This window comes from Delphinus delphis, chromosome 1 (assembly GCF_949987515.2).
Source record: "Delphinus delphis chromosome 1, mDelDel1.2, whole genome shotgun sequence".
Lineage (NCBI taxonomy): Eukaryota > Metazoa > Chordata > Mammalia > Artiodactyla > Delphinidae > Delphinus > Delphinus delphis.
In genome coordinates, this window is record NC_082683.1 from 49,197,798 (window position 1) to 49,221,342 (window position 23,545).

The 23,545-nt window shown below is 37.4% G+C and overlaps 1 protein-coding gene across 3 annotated transcripts in view; it reads right to left on the bottom strand.

The window, feature by feature from the left end:
- The window catches only part of OMA1 (OMA1 zinc metallopeptidase), a 74,016-nt gene extending 54,568 nt beyond the window's left edge, over window positions 1–19,448 (bottom strand). The window contains exons 1-7 of one of the 3 annotated variants that reach the window (XM_060005489.1): window positions 19,429–19,448; window positions 12,562–13,080; window positions 9,891–10,119; window positions 7,148–7,321; window positions 6,941–7,048; window positions 4,058–4,186; window positions 256–330 (exon numbers count right to left, since the gene is read on the bottom strand). In XM_060005489.1, the coding sequence (XP_059861472.1) occupies window positions 256–330; window positions 4,058–4,186; window positions 6,941–7,048; window positions 7,148–7,321; window positions 9,891–10,119; window positions 12,562–13,061 (1,215 nt within the window). In that variant the 5' untranslated portion in view covers window positions 13,062–13,080; window positions 19,429–19,448. Of the gene's footprint in view, window positions 1–255; window positions 331–4,057; window positions 4,187–6,940; window positions 7,049–7,147; window positions 7,322–9,890; window positions 10,120–12,561; window positions 13,081–17,471; window positions 17,551–19,386 lie in introns of those variants that run through there. The other 2 variants (XM_060005470.1, XM_060005480.1) reach the window with 2 other exon arrangements.
- Between the last annotated feature and the right edge of the window lie 4,097 nt (window positions 19,449–23,545).

Sequence of the window (23,545 nt, forward strand, 5' to 3'; positions counted from 1 at the left end):
TAAACCTTTCTCCAAGTGGGGAAAAACAGCTACACATCATCTTACTTACTCAAAAAGCCTCCTTAGATCAGCAAACTAAGGGAAAGGAATAAAATAAAGATAGCAAAGAGGGCACAGACTTAAAAAGGTATTAATGAAAAATTATATATAGCCCAACCTTCATTCTATGCCCATGCCAAACCTCATTAAGATGACACACATTTATCTTTTACTATGTGAAGGACACTGTGTATTCTCAACTACTAAATATTTTACCTTTGCAGCAAGTTGTAGTCCAATTTTGTCAGCTTCAGCCTCCAGTGTTCTACTATATGGTCTATCAAACATAAACTAAGAAGAAATAAGAAAGAAAAGTTCCATTAAGGCTATTTCATAACAAAAGGAGCAAAAAATGAGATTTTAAAAATTAATTTCATGAAGTACGTAGGATATAGCTTTTATGCTCTTCATGATAAACATTTAAAGAACACCATGGTATAAAACAAAGTGCAGCCTTTATTTCCTCCATCAGAGATTTTTTTTTTTTTTTTTTTTTTTTTTGCGGTATGCGGGCCTCTCACCATTGTGGCCTCTCCCGTTGCGGAGCACAGGCTCCAGACGCGCAGGCTCAGCGGCCATGGCTCACGGGCCCAGCCGCTCCGCGGCATGTGGGATCTTCCCGGACCGGGGCACGAACCCGTGTCCCCTGCATCGGCAGGCAGACTCTCAACCACCGCGCCACCAGGGATGCCCAGAGATTAATATTTTTAAAACATGGAAAGAATAGGAAAAAACCATGCCTGCAAACTTTTGGAGAATCCACAGTATCATACAGTGGACTTGTATTTTTCCAATTATAATCTCTACTTACTATGTAGAGGATTCCCTAAGAAAGCTTATTGATGCAGGATTTTTAATATGACGAAGGAACATTGTGATCTTGCAGTTTTAAAAGAAAATTGAAAAACTATAGCTATATAATAGCCAGTGACACTACTAGAGGATTTATTTCAGTTAGAAAATTAACCATATAGCAGAACGGTCTTTCTTTGACATATTATCTTAATTTCCTCTTTGTTTGCCAAGTATCGATTAGTTAGGAAAATGAACTTTTCTTCCAACTCCAATAAAAGAATACAAATAGATATTATAACTGTAATTTTCCTAATCACTTGTATTTATGTGAATGCTTTCCAGTTAAATACTAATTTTCAGTAAGTACTAAAACTTTGTAGAAGATGGATCAATAGGCAGGATTTTTGAGAGAAGAGCTATTAATTGGGGAAGCAATTTTTCAGAGGTAGCTGCATGTCAGTAATGGCTAGAAATAGTAAAATCAATCTAATCCATTGTATATGACCATTAGATATGACTTGCTTCCTTCTCGATCATGTCTGTTTTAGGTTGCTGAACTATATTATATAGTGTCTGCACTTTCCATAAGCAGTCTGCAGGTGTCCCAACGAATCTGCCGGTAGTATAACCAATTAAAAACATTGGCTTTAAAAGGAAAGAAACGTGTTCAAGCCCAAATGCTGATGTGTATTAACTATTAGTTCTGGGCTAACTTTTTAAGGCCTCTAAGCCCAATAGCATCATATGTAAAATGGAGCAGTAACAGTACCAAACTCCTAGAGTTGCAGAGAGAATAAAATGAGCAAATAATAATTAATAATAATAACTCCCATTTGTTGAGTCCTTACTTGGTACCAGGTACTGTGCTAAATGCTTTCAATCAATGGTTCTCAACTGGACGTGATATTGTCCCTCAGGGACATTTGGAAATGTCTGGAGATATTTTTGATTGTCACAACTGGGGCTGGGAAGAGAGGGGGGAGTGCTACTGGCATCTAGTGGGTAGAGGCCAGATGTGTAGAGGCATCTAGACGTGTAGAAGCCACTGAACATTCTGCAATGCAGAGGACAATTCCCCACAACAAAGAATTATCTTGTCAATTCTTTGTCAATTCAAAATGTCAATAGTGCCTATATTGAGAAATGCTGCTTTAAATGTATAATTAAACCCGCAATAATGTTTGAGTTAGCCACTACTATTATCCAAACTTACAGATAAAGAAACTGAAACCTATAATAAGTGAAGTAACCTGCTGAAGTTCTATAAAATTTAGGTCTAATAGAGATTAAATTCAAACACAGATCCATCTGATCAGAGCCTGTATTCTTAACCCCTGTACAAAATTAATCTACAGTGTTTATCCTAGTGCCTACAATACAGTAAGTACTCAATAAATGTTAGCTACTATAATCATTATTAATAGCTCTCAAAACCCTACCTGGTAGCGCTCTATGAGGGCTGCTACATTGTACCCAGACAGTTAAGTGAGGGCCCCCTACTTCTTCCTTCCTCTCTTCCTTTCTCTGACAAAAAAATGTCAGCAATTCCCCCTCAAGAACTTCACTATCAGCATTCCCCTCTGCTCTCCAATGACAATGAGCAAGCTTCCAGAGAAAGAAATATTTCCTTGTCACCAAAATTACTGGGAGGGGGTCCTGATTTAGGGAAAAAGAGTTCAAACAGAAGTAATCCTTACTTCGTTTTCAGTTTAATTATTAAAGAATTATACTCAAATAGCAGGATCATCAAGTATTTCAAGGGAGAAACAGCTTCCAGTTATCTTTCTTATGACTTAATCTCCTGATTCCATTACAGAAAAAGTTATTTATTGATAAATGGGGGGAAAACTACATTACCTTCTCTGACTTCCCAGCACATCAATGATAAAGATAAAATTCAAAATATGAGATTCTATAATCTAAGCAATAACCATTCTTTCTTTTTCCGTTTAAGAACCTTTATTTCAATATAAATGAAACCAAATGATATGCTAACACTGAATAAAAGACTTAGTTATTCAATTTCTAAAGCAATTTGTCTCAAAGAATTTTACACATTGGATTCAAACAGCACCCAGATGGCACTCTGATGGGTGCTCCACAAATCACTGAATAAACAAATAACAGATTGTTCCTAAATAACCAAACCTCCCAGGACAAGAAGAAATATCTGATGAAAGACATAAAATAAAATAGCTAATCATAGTTAAACAAAGCAGATATTAAGATTGCAAGACCTCCTTTCAGTAGTGTACTGTTTTGAACAAGATGGAGGACTCAAAAAATTTTATCAGATGACTATCATTATGCATAAGTACTAAAAACAGAAGTTAACAAACACCTATTAAGACTGTCCTTTCAGTATTTTCCAGGCAACATTAATTTAACTGGGAGTGAGGAGATGAGGGTAGTCAAGCAGCTTCTGCAAACCCTGTGCCCATAAAAGTTTACAGGTTTTAAGAGTTCCCCATTAAAATGCAAATATTTGGGGGAAGGGAGAGTCATCCAGTGAGTACACCACTGTTACTAGGAGACAAAAGGGGAACGTCTGAAGGTAAAGCAACAGAAGGAAAGAAAGGGTTGTGACTGGGTTTCTCTCTGTAAGAACAATAACTATGCAAAAAAAAAAAAAGCTAGCCAAAAGTTGCCAAGCCCTTCTAATCCATCTATCTCCATCATAAAAGAGATGTAATATTTTCTAATTTGAATGCTCACTATTAAGAATATCCCCTAAGGGCTTCCCTGGTGGAGCAGTGGTTAACAATCTGCCTGCCAATTCAGGGGACATGGGTTCAAGCCCTGGTCCGGGAAGATCCCACGTGCCGCGGAGCAGCTAAGCCCGTGCGCCACAACTACTGAGACTGCACTCTAGAGCCCGCGAGCCACAACTACTGAAGCCCGCGCGCCTAGAGCCCGTAGTCCACAACAAGAGAAGCCACCACAATGAGAAGCCCACGCACCGCAATGAAGGGTAGCCTCCACTCGCCGCAACCAGAGAAAAGCCTGTGCACAGCAACGAAGACCCAATGCAGCCAGAAACAATAAATAAAAAATAAAAAAAGAATATCCCCTAAAAATAAGAAGACGTAAGACGCCAAAAATTAGCACCCGTTTTTCGTGGCAAGACTCATAAGGTATGAAAACATTTCTGGTACTTTTTCCTTTACAGTAAAATGTCCTCACCACAGGCCATTGCAAATTCAACTTATTGTTTCAGACTTACCTCCTGCAATTTAGACTGAATCCACTGGCCCAAAAGTGCCAAACTATCTCGAGGACAAATGGCCCAAATCATTGTGAGAAAAATCAGACCTAGGAAATCCAGGAAATGAACCAAGCTAGCCTTTTCTGCCTGAGAAAAATCAAAATAATGAAAATTACACTTAATAAATTCAGATAGTACATGCTAACATTTTCTAGTTCATCGTGTGTAATCACATTAAATAATTACATGTGTTTAACTGAACTTCACCACGTAAGACTGCAAATTCGTTTTCTTCTGTGTGCTTTATCCTTTCCCAGTCTGTTTTTCCCATCTCTTGTGTACATACTTATGCATTCATTTATTCATTCAACTAATATCTACTTGAGCCACTACCACCATTCAGATACAATGACAGGTTCATTAACCTACAGTGTCTTATATTAACAAGCATAATAATCTTGTAAAATAGGTACAATTGTTCCCTATTTTATAGATAAACTAAGATGAAGAGAGATTAAAAGAGTTGCCCAAATTCAAAAAGCAATTAGTAAAAGAACAAGGAACCAAACCCAGGAAGTTATAGTTTCTAATACAGTCACTAAATCTTTTTAAAAAATCAAATAAATATGTTTATTATGCTTATACTTTTAGACAGAGACCAAACACTACCTAACATATGAAGCAGTTAAAACAAGGAACAATTCAGGAAAATATTAGAAATTTATTTTTTAAATAAAAGTCTTTTGACTTCATGACCTAATATGTGAAGAGTCATGCAAGTCTGCAACTTCATCAGCCTGTTATTTCCCACCAGGAAATTTAGTTATATGATTTTTTGTATTTACTTATAGCAGTAACCAAAAAATGTTTTACTTAAAATAGTTGTTTGGAGTAGTAATATCTAAATATAAGTTTACTGCACTGGACTGTTCATTGTTCCTCACTAAAGTTGCTGAATAAATGTTATTGTAGTGCTGATACTGATAATATAGGAATCATCACTTGAATGTATGAAACATGGCTAACAACTAAAAATAATCGCCTAGAATACTTCTGAATATAATCTGCCTTCACAAAGCATTCTTTGCTTCATTATAAGACTCATGAAAAACAATTATGGAATTATTTTAGCACTAAATGATGAAGTCATTATAGAAGAGAAAATCCTTGTAATTAATTATTAAAGAATATAATTGTTATTACATAATCTTAGAAAACTAAAAATTTTTTTAAATTTGTATTTGTGAAATAATGAAAACAACATAAAATGGAGACTCCTAAAAGAGAAAACATAGTATTGACAGTGTCTAAGACCTCTAACAAAGAAATATTAATAACTATTTCCTATTTTTAAGACCATTTGCTTTTTATGTCTCGTCTAATTATTGCTCTTGCACCGATAGAGATGACAACATTATGCTGAACAAGGCACTGACCCAGATGCCAGAAAAATTAATGTGCTGAAATGAACACCTTTTAAAAACTAAAAATGGCCCAAATTGATTGATTTTGCAGTTATAAAGCCATTTCTAGAAAGATATAACGTATCTCAACTGCTTAGATTTATTCTTGTATGTATCCGTTTAAGGAAGAAATTTTTTTCTATTTTCCTGTAACTCAGAAGAAATAAAAGAGATAATTACTATTTGCGCTCTAGAATAGCACAACTTTGGCCCACCTCATCTTATTGATACTCTAAGGAAAAGACAGAATTTGAGATGACATTTAGAGGGATTAATAACATTATCATTTCCACTTGCATTTCTGATATATTCACAATCCTTCCACTATTTACCTTTGTGTTTTCAATTAAAAAATACACCTCTCTCTAATCATGTAAACAAGTGAGCCAGGCACAATTTTTAATGAATAAAAATAAAAATATGAGTAAACAAATATATTATTTTTCTAGATTCACACCAAGTCAAACAGATGTATATTCACAAGGGTATATAAATCTACCTGAATTCTATGATCTATGAGAAAAGTGCTGCCAACAGCCAGGTAACTGTGGGAAGAGGAAGCAGTGCCAGACTTGCAAACAGAAAACCTTGATTAAAGTTCCAATTCCGCCAGTTTGTCACGTTAGTCATGTTTTTAAACATTAGAGACCTCGTATATAATATAGCAGCAGTCCCCAACCTTTTTGGCACCAGGGACCGGTTTCATGAAAAACAATTTTTCCACGGACAGGGTGGGGGGATGGTTCAGGGGGTAATGCGAGCGATGGGGAGCGGCAGATGAAGCTTCGCTCATCTGCCTGCCGCTCACCTCCTGCTGTGCAGCCCAGTACCAGTCGACGGCCCGGGGTTTGAGGACCCCTGTAATATAGGGATATTAAATACCTACCTCATGAGGATAGTATTAAAATTATGAATGAGAAGGTATTAAAAAACTCAGTAAACTGTAAAATGGCAAGGTATCATTATTACTACTCTGCATTAATTATACATGGCATATCATTCTAGACATTTTCAAAGATGCTCTAAGCTATCCTCTGAGAATGAATAAAAAAGTAAGAAAACATTTACCACTTGAATAGTAATATCACTTTCCTACAGTTGATTTGCTGACTAGATTCTAAGTATGTTAATAATTATGGAAAGTTTAAAATCTAATTTGAAATAATTACAGGTTGAGAATAATCACTTCTTAGCAAAAAAGACAGATGATAAAAATAGTATTTAACAGAAACACTAATTATTCAGTATCAAACACTAAAGATGATAAAAATTCTCAAAATTAGCCAATCATACTTTCTCAGGTAACAGAATAAGTCAATTATTAAAAACTAAAATTCCATCATAAAAAATAACTGAAAAGATTCAGTTTTCTAAAAGATTTAACTTGCTAATTTCAAAGGAGCGTTTCAACAACTGAACATTCATTTTAGGTACTTACGGCATGTTCAAGTATTGCATGTGCTATTTCATGGCCCAGAAGGAAGGACAGCTGATGAATATCAGTCACACTATTTAAAAGCCCAGTGAAGATAAACACTTGTCCGTTCTGCACCATAATGAAAATAATGTAAGGAATTAGAACAACAGAAAAAACAAGGACGTTAAATTTAACAATTAAAAATTAGGCTGGGTAACATTTACGTACTGGAAGCACAAAGGCATTTATATCTGGGGAATCAACCACGTGAATTATCCAATTGATCTCAGAGATCCCTGGAATATCTTTATTGCATTCAATTAAATGATGAACCACTTCTTTAACAGCCATGTATCGGGTGTCTTTCTCAGTTAGCATATCATTTTTAAATTCTTCCATCCACTGAAAGATTAAAAAGAAAAGTAGTCTCTAAGAGAGTGCTAGCTCTACAAAATGTTTATGTTGCTTTAAGGAGTGCTATATGGCACTTACTGTTGAACACTTCAATTTCTAAATATGTAAAAATATGCACATATTAAATACTCAAAAAATTTCAAATTTGAATTATTTATGCAAAGGCAATCTGGTTTCTCACAAAGAGAATAAATTCTAATAACTAAGATTTTTCAGATAAATTGGTTGAAATAAAAATTCACTCATCTTTTCTATTAGCCTATAAACAAATAAAATGCTTAAATATTATTTCTAACTTCCTAAATATTTTAGAAAACAAAACATTGCATAGAGAACAGAAAGATTTCATATAAGAAAGTAAAATACAAAAGAAAATTACTTTCATAACATACTGAATAGAAAAACACCCTATACTTATTAAGAAAGCTAAACTTCTGCCAAAAAAGGACACTTCATTAATTTTAAAGTGCTTTAGCCAGATAGACTGAAATTACTAAACTTTTAGAACTAATGGGCATATCATTTTCTCTATATTATGCTAATTAAGACTAACCACCATATGAAGACACTTTTTCTGAGGCTATATTCATGAGACTCTTTCAAGTGTACTTCGAAAAGTGAGGATGTTCTTAAAATATTAAATTTCCATAAAATGTATAATTTCTTTCATATATGAATCAAGAAGTCCGTAACCTTCCTCCTTGAGATGCATTAAAAACATGATTTTATAGAATATGAATTTGAAAGTCTTTATATAGCATTTTTTAAAAGCACAAGTCACCAGTGTAAACTGTCTGAAACAAAGAAAAACACTGAAGTAGATACAACAAACAAAATTATATGTAATTACAGTACTTTATAATAATCCCATAAGAGCATGTGTTTGAATTTTCATAACAAACAGGTATTACATTTGTAGGCTAAAAAATAAGAAAAAAATATATATACATGTATATAATTTTTTAAAGCTTCTTAGTGATATAAATGGTAGAAGATAACACTAATTTAACACTAGGCCTTTCTCAATCTTAACAGAACACTTTCCTCAAACTTGCTTCTAACTAGACTATTCTAAGAAACATCTCAAATCTCTGTATAAACTGTATAGAAGAGATTGGTCCTATCTTTATTAAGAACAATCTTTTTAGTGAAAAACCATTGTTATTTCCTTTTTTATGGTAACTTTCCATTAACAAACTCAGAAGCTCAATTGAAATAAAAATCTAACCATGACAAAGCTGTCAAGTGAGGTTATAAATTCCACAAATATTAATTGAGCATATACAGGCGACCTCAGAGACACTGTGGGTTCAATTCCAGTTCTCGATATCTTTAACGAGATATTCACCACAAAGTGAATATCTTAGTAAAGTGAGTCACAGGAATTTTTGGTTTCCCAGTGCATGTCGTGTGCAACAGCATTATGCCTAAAAAAAACAATGTACATACCTTAAAGAACACCTTATAGCTAAAAAATGCTAACCATCATCTAAGCCTTGAGCAAGTCATAATCTTTTTTGCCTAACAAATGTAATAATAATGAAAAGGCTTGAAATATTGCAAGAATTACCGAAAAGTGACCTAGAGATACGAAGTAAGCAAATGCTGTTGGAAAAATGGCGCCGATAGACTTGCTTGACACAGGGTTGCCACAAACCTCCAATTTTTAAAAATGCAACATCTGCAAAGTGTAATAAAGCAAAGAACAATAAGATGAGGTTTGTCTATACTGTTTATGTGCCAAGCACGAGAGATAGAAAGATGATCCGTCCTCAAGGAACTCACTAGTAGTATAAAATGTTTAACTACTTGAGTGACTATACTTTCCAAGGAGGTTAAGACTTCTGAATTCCAACTTTATTTTGCATTCAAAAAATATAATAAAAGCCAAAATTGACGTGTGGGAGGGGGAGAGAATATCTTATTCTACTTTATTTTCAAGGTACAAAAATTCAAATTACAGATCTATTTATTCAAAAAATATATACTAAGCACTACCTTGTACACTGTGCCAGTACTTAAGATGAAATGATAAACAGAATAGACAGGGTCTCTGACCCCCTGGAGCTAGTCTAGAAAGGGAGACAGATCAACAGATAAATAATTACGCAAATAATTATGGTGTTACCCTCACGATAAGTGTTTTAAAAGAAAAGGACAGTATGCAAAGAGAAAAGTAGGAGACCTAGCCCCAATATAGCCAAGCACAGAGCATAGCTACAAATGACTAATTCATAACGCAGTCTGTATGAAGGATACGCCCTAGAGCCTAACGTAGCCACCCTGCCTAACCCAGTCAGGATAATCAAGGAAGGCTTTCCTAAGAAAGTGACATTTAAGGTGACATGTGATGAACAGGAGTTAGCTGGGTGATACAAGGAAAGGCAATGTAGGCAGTAGGAATACTAAGCATGAAAGGTCTGAGGCCTTTTGGAAAAAATGCTAATTTGCTATCGGAGATTAAATTAAAAACTAGTGCATCTTTCATATTTAAGAAACCTTCCTCCTTTGAGTATTACATCAAGCAATGTAGTTAAAAACAATTCTTTCTACTTACTGCTTCATATTCCAGTTCTGATAAAAGTCTGAAATGTTCTTTCCCCAGCAATAGAAGCTTGCTCCTTCCTGTGACTGGACTCACTTCCAGGTGTGTAAAATAAAATAATACAAAAAGCAATCCAAAACTACTCAAACCAAGGAATAACTTCCATTTATTCTTCCTTACACTTTCTTTAAATAGTTCCTTCTTGTTAGGAGGAAGTGCCTGCCACCATTTCCTTATGCCCCTGGAGCAAAAAGAAAAATTCAAAGTTCTGATAATAGAATCAGTACATATCACCAAAACGTAATGCTTATGCTAAAATTCTGTCATCAAGTACTCGAATTTTTATATTTTTCTGTATAGATTTTTTTTTCAATTTTTAAAAATTCTTAGCTAAATGATGAAAATGTAATCAATTATATGGAGCTATAGTTAAAAATTCTAATGCTCATTTGAATTTTCTTCAGTTATTTTAAAGGTAAACGCTAAATGAGAAGCTGTTTTACTATAACTACCATTAACATTTATTGACTGTTCAGCACATTCAAGGTACTCTTCTAATGCTATACGTATATCACCTCATTTAATCTTCATAATAATCCTGTTACAGAAGAGAAAATTGAGACTTAAGAGAAGTTAAACAATTTATACAAGGTTGTAGAGTTAATAAGAGGAAAATGAGGCAAGGAAGGCAATATAATAGGGATGAATTGCCCAGATAAACATCTGAAGGCGTTATGGTACAACAAATCTATACCTTTAACCACCACTGCCCCCAACGCTCGTCAGACATCTGACACAATGTGCCAGTACTTCAGTAAGGTACAAGGGAAACTATCTCAGCACTGATTTTAGAAACTAATATCGCTCAGTAGCAGAAACTCTACTAACCCCTCAAGAACATGACAAAGGAGAGGTAATAAAAAGAGCATAAGCACTGTAAATACGGAAATGAGAGATTTTATAGATAACATCTGGGGAGGTCCAATTCTACCAGGCAACAATAGACTCTCTGCTGCTTATTAGGGTTCATGGACATTTTGACAACCAGTAATGTTTTCAGCGCTGGAACAGAACTTTTTCCCTATGAGTTCATCTGTGAAATTACAACAAGAATTTAAAATATATACATCATTCTCTTGACAAAATTTATTTTATAAAATAACTTCTTTGAGTTATCTTAATCTTGTTAAGTGACACACCTAAAATGCCTTTAAAGTGTTTCAACCTAAAAAGATTCAGATCAAACTATGAAGTATACTTATTTCCAATTTAAAAGTTTATGACATTATCATTTAAAATGTATGAAAACATATCCTAAAATAAAATTTTAGGTGATTTACAACAGTAATATCAACAAAAGGTTAAAAATAAATAAATAATTTAAAAGGATGAAAAAGAGTTATTGGCCCAAGAACTTGGGCTGAGTTGTGACAAAGATTCTCTCCTACCCTGAACTCTACTCAGACTCCCCTGAACTCTTTTTCAAATAGGCCTTGTCTTTTGGACTACTGTGTTCATCTCTGCATTGTCCAATTTTAGCAAGAATCCTGCTAGGTCAATTAAGTCAGAATCCCTCATCCTCCATATCGCATCACAATACCCAATCTGTCCTTACCATTCATCATCCCCCAGGTGATATCTGATCACCCTCACCTGCCTTCAGCAATAACTCTAGTAGGTCAGTTCGGGTGGAATCCCCCCTTGCTCCTGATGTTTCCTCTCTGTAGTTTTCCATCTACCAACCCCCGCCCTGCCCACATAGCCCATGGTGTATTCAGAGCTGACTCTGGTTCTATGCAGAAGAAGTTTTCTCCTACTGCAGAAGTTCTGAATAAAATCTGTTTTTACTTCTTTAACTATTGTCTAGCTCTGGCTTTCTTTGATAGTCGTTACTTAAATCGAGAGCTAAATTAGCTGAATATTTTCTGAGTGCCAAAGCCTAGTCATAAAGAACACAATAAATTACAGAGTACAGGTCCTTGATTTTTGATAAAAAGAAAACTGGGTTGGTTAGTATGGAAGTAAGAAGGCTAGAAGGCACTTCATAGTTATCAAACATAAGAAAAGTTTATAATGAGACAATACTTAACTTTACCTTTCTTCAATCTTCATGGAGCAAATAAGAGAAAACAGAATTATGAGGGGGAGTTTTAAATTAAATATGAAGTATTACTTAGCTGAAAAAAAACATTAAGTATTATAAAGGATCACAAAGAAAATAAAGATTTGTCGGAAACAGAATAGAAAAATAAATAAATAAAAAATACTAATTAAGAGTTAACGTGGCTAGGAATGAGCCCTTTCTTAAGTAAGCAAAGTTCTTCAGTTTCATGCTCCATTGTCTCAAATTCCATGAACTAAAAAGGAATGCTTGTCAGTACAGTTCTTATACGTGAGTTGTAACAAACATTTCTGATTCTTGTAATCATAAATATAAGACCTTTTAAATAGTGTCTATATAAAATATACAACAATAATTTTTAAAGATCACATTTCTGTACTATAATATGCAATAGATGATTTTAAGATTATTAAGGCATACATAAAAAAACTGAGTAGAACCAACTGTTTAGAAACTGAATTCTGAGCTAATTATGGGTAGGAAATCTATCAAGTTTTCTTTAAAAGTGAGTTTTACAGATACTTTCTAATATAAGAGTTTATATTTTAAAGGGCATTTTACCTGCCCACAATGATAGCCAGTAGCTTCTGCACTGGTTTAAGAATCATCAACAAGAGAGGAACCGGAGCAGCTTGAAACCGTGGAGAAGTATGGAAACTCCTGATGTCTCTTGTGGGTAAACAGTTTAGAGGATGCACCACTGAAAGCGCAGGAACTACTAGAACGTCTTTCATCAGTAGCTGTCTTGAGAAAGAGTTATTCCACGCAGTACATTTTTGGGGAATCATCCAAGTTTCCTTACTTCTGGTGCTCAAGAGGAAGCCTGTTCTTTTGTTATTAAAAGTCCTACAGAAATGAACGTTTTCAGGCAAAAATGTCCATCTATCACCCTGATTTACTCCCAGGCCCAGAGACTTATTTACTATATTGTTAATTTTCACTTGATGACAGTCCAGTGAGGTTACAGCTTGTGTGTTACATTTTCTCCAGCTGGTCAGTAAATTAAATCGGAAGAAAACACAGTTTCTAGCAGCAAACTGCAGTCCACAGATGAAGCTCATCTTTGTTTTGCTTGATTATCTGGAACACAAAATATAAACTATAAATATCTAAGCAAAATACTTATTACGAAACTGGGAATATAACACTTATGAAAAAGGTGTTCTTCCTTTAACATATCTCTGACTAAATTACCTTGGGTTTCAACTCACTGCCCCCTGCAGCAACTCCTCTTAACAATAAAAACCAAAGAGGTTTTACTAACTTTTAACTCAACAACATGTACTTTCAAAATCTGGATTTTTTTCTTCGTTTCATTTTTTAATTTTAGTTGGGGGAGTCTGTTTTTATTTTAACAGCTAAATTAGTTGGGGAATAAGAAATGGATTAAACAAAAACAGCATGAAGTTTCAGCAATTGGCAGTAATGGGGGGAAAGAGTATTTAATGGAATAGTAAAGTCTAACATAAAATGCATTTTTAAAAATACAGATTTGTGGGACTTCCCTGGTGGTCCAGTGGTAAAGAATCCGCCTTACTATGCAGGGGAAGCAGGTTCGATCCCTGCTCCAGGAACTAAGATCCCACATGCCGTGGGGTAACTAAGCCCGCACGCCACAACTACTGAGCTAGTGTATCTCAACTAGAGCCCACTGTGCCACAATTACAGAGCCCATGTGCCCTGGAGCCCAAGCACCACAACTAGAGAGAGAAAACCCACACGCCACAACTAGAGAAGCCCACACACTGCAACAAAAGATCCTGCACACCTCAACAAAGACCCTGTATGCCGCAACTAAGACCTGACGCAACCAAAAAAATAAATTAAATAAATAAATATTTTTTAAAAAACCTAAAAAAAAATATATGCAAAAATAAATAAATAAAAATAAAATACAAATTTGTTCCTTTCAAATATAATACTGGCACTTCTGATTCAGGTCAATACAGAGTAAAAGGGACTTATCCTGTCACTGAAAATAACTAAAAGAACAGAAAGAATATGTAGACCTAAATAGACATTTTTCCAAAGAAGGCACACAGATGGCCAACAGGCACATGAAAAGATGCTTGACATTGCTAATTATTACAGAAATGCAAATCAAAACCACATCCAGCATCACCTCACACTGGTCAGAAGGGCCATCACCAAAAAGTCTACAAACAATAAATGCTGGAGAGGGCGTGGAGAAAAGGGAACCCTCCTACACTGTTGGTGGGAATGTAAATTGATACAGCCACTATGGGAAACAGTATGGAGCTTCCTTAAACTAACAGAGCTACCATATGATCCAGCAATCCCACTCCTTGGTACATATTCATAAAAGACGAAAGCCCTAATTCAAAAAGCTACATGCACCCCAATGTTCATAGCAGCACTATTTGCAACAGCCAAGCCATGGAAACAACCCAAGTGCCCATCAACACAATGGAATATTACTCAGCCATAAAACAGAATGAAATACTGCCATTTGCAGCAAGATGGATGGACCCAGAGAATATTATACTTAGTGAAATAAGTCAAATATTATATAATATCATGTATATTTAGAATCCAAAAAAATAATACAAATGAGTCTATATACGAAACAGAAACAAATTCACAGACATAGGAAACAAACTTACGGTTGTTGGGGAAAGGGAGGGGGGAGGGATAAATTAGGAGTATGGGATTAACAGTTACAAACAGCCATACGTGAAACAGATAAGCAACAAGGACTTTCTGTATAGCGCAAGGAATTATATTCAACATCTTGAAATAACCTATAACGGAAAATAATCTGAAATATATACACACACACAAACTGAATCACTTTGCTGTACACCTAAAACTAACACAATATTGTAAATCAACTATACTTCAATTTAAAAAAAAACAGAGACAATAAGTAAAACAATGGTTTCAACATACTGAACATCAGGCAATGAAGAACAGTCATCCCTGAGAAATGGGAAACAAATTAGGCGAGCCCTACAACTGCCCCAGACTTCTGTCTGGAGAGAGTTTCTAGGCCACCATGCAAAGAGGGGAAACCTAGCGCAGCCCAATGGTCCTCCTAAATTAAAGAGATGAAGCTGGGAATTCAAGGATATTAAACTAGTTATACATATTGCATATGTTTAAGAAGTTAAAGGAAAGTTTGGACATGTTATGTAGAGACATGGAATATATTTTTTCAAAAGATGGACACTGAATTTCTATATTTGAAAACTATAATGTCTTAGATAAAAATTACACTGGATGAGACTAACACCAAATTAGACATTGTATAAATAAAGACTTATGAACTGACGTATCAATAAAAAACTATCCAAAATGAAATGCAGAGAGAAAACAGACTTTAAGAAATGCATATAGCATCACTGAGGTGTGGGATAACTCAAGTGACCTGATATATGTGTAAATGGAGACCCTGAAAAATGGAGAGGGATAGTAGACAGAAAAAAAAATAAATAAAACTTGAAAAAATAATGACCAAAATTTTCCAAATTTGATGAAAACTGTAAACCCACAAATCCAAGAAGTTTAACAAACCACACACACAGGAAACACAAAAGAAACTACTTCAAGGTATATCAAATTTCTTAAAACCAATGAAAGAGAAAATCTTAAATTTGACACCTTGGATTAAATGGATACACTCATTGAAAAATACAAACTACCAGAGCTCACTCAAGAAGAAATAAACAACCTGAAGAGCCCTATACCCAATTTTTAAATTGAATTTATAGTTAAAAACCTTCCCACGAAGAAAGCTCCAGAACCAAAAGGCTTCACTGGGGAATTCTACCAAACATTTAAAGAAGAAATAATAATTATTCTCTATAAACTCTTCCAAGAAATTAAAAAGGAATAGTTTGCAACTCCTTCCATAAGACCAGCACTACCCTGATACCAAAGACAGAAAAAAAATTACAAGAAGACTATAGAATAATATCCCTCATGAACATAGATACAAAACTTCTTAATAATATTCAGGAAATCTAATTCAAAAATATATTAAAAAGACAATACCTCATGACCAAGTGAGGTTTGTCTCAGGAATGCACGGTTGAATAAAAATTCAAAAATCAATCAATGTAATTCACCCTAACTGAAGAAAGAAACACTACATGATCATCTCAAAAGACACAGAAAAAGCAATGGATAAAATCCAACAACCAACCCTGATAAAAACTCAGTAACTAGGACAGCTACAGGAACCTATAGGCAACAGTACGTTTATTGGTGAAAGATTATACTTTCCTCCCCAGATCAGGAGCAAGGCAAAGATATCTGCTCCCACCACTCAACACTCAACATTATACTGGAGATGCTAGGCAGTGCAACAGAATTAAATAGATACATAACTAACTAAATAAATGGCATCCAGATAATAAAGAAGTAAAATGATCTTTATTCCTAGATAACATGACTGTCTATCCAGGAAATCCAAAGAAATCTACAAAAAAAACCTATTAGAATGAGTTTAAGGTGGCAGAATACAAGAGCAATACACAAAAACACTAGCAAGTGAGAGAAGCCAGACTCATACACAGGAAAAAGATACACAGGAAAGGACACTACTCTCTCTCCAAAAATCATGCTCTATGATTTCAGCTTTATAATATAAACTGAAGTTTATATATATATAAACTAACTATATATAACAATATATAGTTCGCAGACTAATTTATACTTATAGAGAAATCAGAGGATGGAAACGTAAAGAGGGGCAAGAGGAGGGATTACAAAGTTTGGGGGGGCAACTAAAATGTTCACTATTGTGGTTGTGTTGCTGGTTTCATAGATATACACGTAAGTCAAAACATGCACGGTTTAAATATGTCCAACTTATTGTATATCAACTATACATTAAGCTATTTTTTTTAAAGGTACTAAAAAGAGACAACCAAATGCAATGTGTGAACTCTGATTAGATCCTAATTTGAAAGAAAAAAATTTGTTTTAGAAGACAACTGGAACTATTGGGGTAATTTGAATATGAATTTGCTTTCAGGTTATTTTAGGTAAGTACTGCTTATTTTCTTCGGTGATAAAGATGTGGTTATGTAGGTGGATATCTTATACCTGAAATGCTTGCTCAACTCTCTTTTCATGATGAATAAAACTTTCAAATTTTATAATAAAAATACATTCAGACATACACACAGGACATAAAGGCAATACAGAAAAATGCTAACAACCTTTGTATCTAAGTGGTGGTTATAGATGTGCTCATTAAATTTTTTTTCAGTTTTTTTTAGTGTTTCAAATCTTCATAATAAAAGTTGCAGGGAAAAATACATAAATCTAACTCAGTCTAGGCTAATACAATATTATCTGGAAAGATGCTTCAGAACATCAATTTTCATAAATAGTATTATCTATACATCAAATTATTTGAAAATAACTCAAATTTTTTACATACTCAGTAATGCTTAAAACACACTAGTATATACAAATATAAGTAAATCTAAAGGAATACACACCAAACCATTCACAGTGGTTATTTGGGGTGGCAGGATGATGGTTGTAAGGGATTCAGTATTTCCATCTCATATATTTCCGCGCTGTTTAAACTTTTACAGGATATGTTATTACTTTTGTAAGCCCCAAATCAATAAAGGCAACTATATTTGTAATTACCATTGATTTCCATGGGCTTCAATAAACTGCATATTGCAGACCAAGCCCCTCATAATACCACCTCCCACTGTTTCTCCAGGCACCTTCCCTACCCCTCCTTCACCCATTCCGAAGCTCCAGACCCACTGATTTACTTACACCTCTCAGAAAAGAAAAGCTCTCATCTCTCTGTGCAGGTCTATTTACACTGCTTAGCTCTGTTCACATGTCAAGCAAACTCCTGCTCACAGCTCACAACTAACGTGAAATTTAAAGTATTCTACTGACACAGAAGTTAGCAAAAGCCCCAAACACTGTATGTAGTACTTATATAAGCAAAAACGCTATCATTTATATCACCTACAAGTGTCACTTGAAACAGAAATAGTGCCTGATATTTTGTAATCCCTGCTGTACCCTTAAGAAAGGGTAAAGAATGGGAGAAGAAAACTATACATGTTCAAAGATCCAATCACTAGACTATACAGAGCAGAAGGAAGAATCAGGGCTGACACATCCTCTTCAAAGAACTGTAGCAGGTCAACAAACATAGCTGGCAGACTTCCAGGATTACTAAATTAATGATGTGAGAAAACTAAACAATTTGGATTGTTAGCCTCTACGAACATTTCAGATCCTTAATTCTTTAAGTACCATCTCAGAATGAGCAAGTACAGCGCTCACTGGCACTCACAGCTGAAGCCTGGAAGACAGTTTTAACAACTCTTCTGAAAGTGACTATTTCTTCCCTAGTTTCTATGGAAACAGCTGTCAGATTGGCAAAAATAGCACATGTACTTTAAAATAATCATTCAAGCAAAGTACACACATGATGGAAGGCTTAAAAAAATAATAATAAATTAGAAGGCAACAGAGTTGGTTCTTAAGCTTCCAAATGCCAGACTGCACCCCTTCACCACAGCTGAGAAGGATGGATATGAACCCAAATCCTTTTCGTGAGGGTTACATGGCATGGGTCAGAGTCACCATAGTTGTTCAATCCCTGAATTCCCAATGAAGTATTTTCATCTCCCTGGACTAAAATTTCTCATTGAGCAACACAACTGTTGTTCCACTTTACACAGGCAAGTGACATTATTTAAGGAGCACAAAAAGTGAATTTGTAGACAAGTTCATGAAGAAATTATTCAAATACCCTACAACTGTTGAGACAGGTAATTTCCTATTTTTCACTGCGGGGTTTGGGTAGGAAAACGTTTACTTTCTCTGCTTTAAGAGGGACAGGTAAAAGAGATGGTTTGAGTCTCAAGATGCCAAAAGCGGCTGGAAGAGGTCTTCTACGGGTGAAGGTGTCACTGTGACGCATACGATACTGCGGTAAAAAGAACCACAACTTTTAAAAAAGCGCCGCTAATGAGAAGGCTGGGAGGAGAGGGAGCTTATCTTCCCGGAAAAATGCAGCCACCTGCCTATTTGCAACTCCCGCGCTGCCAGGGTAACACCCTGGGGTCCCCGCAGTTCAACACAAGGACGGGATCAGGCGGGAAAAGGAGACTTTACTGCCACGTCCTCCTTTCCCACTCGCCCTCTCCCCAGACTCCACACGCCGCCCTCGTGCTTCACTCCAGCCCGGCTCCCCGTCGTCCCTCCTCCACCCCAGGCCTCGCCACCCCAACCCAAACGAGCCCCCAAGTGTCCCCGCTCCTAACCCCAGCGCCCCTCCAAGCTCCCTCCACCCCAACTCCCGTACTCTGCCCCCTCCCCTGGGCCCGGCCCACTCTTAATAGCCGTGCAAAGGCGACCCCAACCAGGACAGACCCTAACAGTGGCGAAAGCGAAGGTTCCTCTGACCCGACCTACGCGCAAGCGTACGCCCCGCCAAAGAAGCCCGGCCTCCTCACTTCCTGCCCTCGCCTCGGACGTGGACGCCTTTGGCTCCGCCCACACCGGGTAGTCAATACACCCGCCCAGAGTCTTCCTCCCAGAGAGACCCGATCCCTTATGAACTGTGGCGCTCTAGCGCCCCCGCGTGGCCGGAGGAGGGACGTGGCTGCAGGCAGAGCTGCTCGCCTGGAAACATCTTCACTTGCTCAGGTCTTGGAACTTGACTTGGGTCCATCTAATGAGTGATCCAGGCAAGGCTGTGCCCGCTGTAGATTCTAAGGCAGTGCTGACCAAAAGGAAGGGGATTCGAGGGCTACTAAAAGGCTAAGGTTTTTTGGTTCAGAAGTTGCACTGATAGTAGTCTTTGGGCTGTGAAAACTGTTTTCACATGGCACATTCTAAGGAAGATGAAGAATAACCTGAAGCATCTGGAAGATAGTTGAAAATAGCTGGCTACAAAGTGATGTGTATAGTACACTTCATTCATTCCACCAAAAAGTATTTACTGGGCACCAAGTGCCTTCCAAGTGCCAGGGAAACAGAGAGCAAGACAGACCCTACTTTCATGGAGCTTATATCATAGTGAAGAACGAGACAACAAGCAAGTAAACAAGTAAATAAATATCAGATATTGACATGATCCCATAATTTCAAAGTCAGTTTGTTATATTTATATTCTATGCACAATGAAGAACATCCTAAAGGATGTAAACACTATTTTTAGGTATCACTTTTAGAGCGTTTTAAAGTAATTTTTTCTTTTATCTTGCTTGTCTATATTGTGTAATTTGCCTTTTGCTTTAAAGGAACTATGTTGGCATATCTCTGACCACTGGTTCCCTAAAAACTGAAGGGGCAGTTCCCTGAATCTTCATGGGCTTATCTCCCACCCTCTGAGGTGCATGTTTCTTACCAAGGTTTCCAATATACTAGCCACCTCTTGCTCATCCTGCCTGATTAGCATGATGTCATCAATGAAACAGGTGTGACATTCTGTGGGTTGACCAGGTGGTCCAGATCCTGTACTATGATGGATCACAGAGCTGACACAACAGCTGTGATCAGGGCTATTACATGATTAGGTCTGCAGTAGTTTGTAAGCCATCCTCCTGGTTTCTGAAGGGGCCAGACAGGCAAACTAAATGGAAATATGACAGGGACGACCATCCTTTGGGTTGTTCATGGGCATTAACTCCACCATCATCCCCCACTTCCCCTTGGATGAAATACAGGTTTTGATTTACTATCTCGACTTGATAGGGAGGGGACAGTTTCAGAGGCTTTCACTTGGTCTTCCCCACATGAGAACTCAAGGCCAAGGACCTAATGTGGGGCTTCCTTCAGCTTCCCAATATATATACTCCCAGTTATGCACTCAGAGTCTGGGGAAATGACCACTGGGTGGGTCTATAGGCCCAGGGACCCACTGTAAGCTGGATGTTATCCAGGACTCCGCTTATTACCTGACCCCTAGAAGTCCCCAGTCTTAGAGAGAGGACTTGATAACTCTTGGATTTCTGAGTAACAAGATCCTTTCAGACCCTGGGAAATGTCTGGGTATTCCTCTTTTCCCAATATATAGTCAGCTGAGAAAATGGTCATAGGCCATGGAGCAATCATTACTGTAAATACTTGTTTCAGTGTTTTAGGGTTCTTCTTCCTAGGGACCCAGCCACCTCTTTGGTCAATGGGTTCTGTGGTCTGGGTCTGAAAATTGACTCAGATGTGAGAATTAAGCAAAGAACATGACTTTTTATTGGGGTAACAACTCTGAGCCTCCTGTTCCTCCATTCTTTTCTTTTTTTAATTTAATTTAATTTTATTTTATTGGCTGTGTTGGGTCTTTGTTGCTGTGCGCGGGCTTTCTCTGGTTGCGGCGAGCGGGGGCTACTCTTCCTTGTGATGTGCGGGCTTCTCACTGCAGTGGCTTCTCTTGTTGCAGAGCACGGGTTCTAGCCGCGTGGACTTCAGTAGTTGTGGCACGCGGGCTCAGTAGTTGTGGCACGCGAGCTCTAGAGCGCAGGCTCAGTAATTGTGGTGCACAGGCTTAGTTGCTCCGCGGCATGTGGGATCTTCCCGGGCCAGGGCTCGAACCCATGTCCCCTGCGTTGGCAGGTGGATTCTTAACCACTGCACCACCAGAGAAGCCCTGTTCCTCCATTCCTGTGTCTTTCTGATCATAGATGTTAAGCAGAACCAGTTGGCGGCCCATCTATGTTTTCCCCTAGGGACACCTTGTATTATTAAATACCTTCACAACCTCTGTGGATCAAGCCCCCTAAGGCTGCTCCCTTGACCTTGCCAGCTGTTATAGTAATCACAGCCCCCAGACTTCTGGTGGTTAAAGCCACCACCTGGCTTCTATTACTTCAGGATGCTATCATCCTCCTGGATATTATCAAGCCCAGCCCTGTGATTGCTTCTCTTACCATCATCCCTAGCTGGTACTCCTCTCATCAGTGCCTTCCTTGCCGTCTTTGTATACTATCTGTCTTTTGGGCCTCCAGTGGAACATAATCCTCTGTCTGATCTTCTGGCTCCACAAAATAAATCATTCCAGCAAGCCCACTTCCCTTGGGCTTTTCTTTCCTTCTTCTAGAGTCTGCCAGAGCAATTCAGATGGCTTCCTCTAAGGAGATTTCCCTTGGATGAAGACACCTGCCTCATCCAAGAATATGCCTTCTCTCCAGGGACAGTGCACATCCAATGACTGGTTAATCTGGGGGGACAAATGCCTGACCCTTGGATTTTAATTGAGGACAACCCTGCAGGGCCATCCCAGGTCTCCATGGGACTGGCGGAGAAGCCCCACTTCTTCTGCCCAATCCTCTTTCCCTTCCTCTCCAGCAACTCTGCACACAAAGAATTCTTTCAGAATCTGTTTCTGGGGAACCCAACCGAAGGCAACTCAGTTTTCTCCGGAAGTAGAAGCTGCTTTGATACAGAAAGACTTTCAATCTCACCTCCTAAAGGAAGTACTGGAAACTGAATACTGAATTAAAGGAGAGACTAACTCTGAAGAATTATGAGGGATGAATTGTTTTAGCACCAGGCGTAGACAGAAGCTCAACAGACAAGAGGACTCTGCTGATCTAGATTCGGGCTGACAGCCAGGTGAGATGAGCACAGGATTTGATGAGGGTCACATATTTGATTGTCTGCAAGGCACGGGCAGTCTTGACTTAAAGTGGCCTTTCCTTTTTCTTGAATACGTGCTAGGCCTGACTGTTCCAGATGTTGGAGATGGCTGGCTCTGCATCTGAAATGCCCCCCCACATAGACAGTTGCCGCATCTTCATTTGCATATTCCACTCCAACAAAAATTAGCTTAGTATTTTCTCCATCCACATTTGACTTTGTAACTTTCCTCTCCTTTTTTACCTTCTTCTTCTCATATAGCATGAACAGGCAGGCCATTTCATTTTTTAAATTTATAACTTATAATTTTTTCTTTCTTTTTTTTTTTTGACCGTGACGCATGGCATACAGGATCCTAGTTCCCCAAGCAGGGATTGAACCTGTGCCCCCTGCAGTGGAAGCAGGGAGTCTTACCACTGGACCACCAGCGAAGTCTCTTTTCTTTTTCTTTCTTTCTTTTTCTTTTGCCCAAATAGAATTGTCGCACCACATTCCAGTGTGTTATTTTTATAAATGGCCACATGGATTGTCATTGCACTAGCTTGCTGACTGCTCTCCCTACCTCTGTCTCATTCCCCTTGTATAAACAGCAGCCAACCAGACCCACTTCCTGAAGTTGGGGGCCAAGAGGGTTCAGTATGGCTCAGCAAGCTCCAGGCTGGGCCCAGGAGGAAGCCACAGCTTGGACACGTCCTTGCTCACTCTCCAGAGGTTAGTTCTCCAGAGATCCCAGCTGAGCACTTTTCTAAGAGTCAGTGCAAACTACTATTTCTTTACTGCACAAGTAAAGTAACACCACAGAAAAGCAAAAAAAAAAAAAAAAAAGTACCCTTAACCCCACTACCCAGAGATAATCACGGTTAACATTTTGATACGTAACCTTCTTGAAAAGCAAAATTAAAATTACTTTAGGACTTCCCTGGTGGCGCAGTGGTTAGGAATCCACCTGCCAATG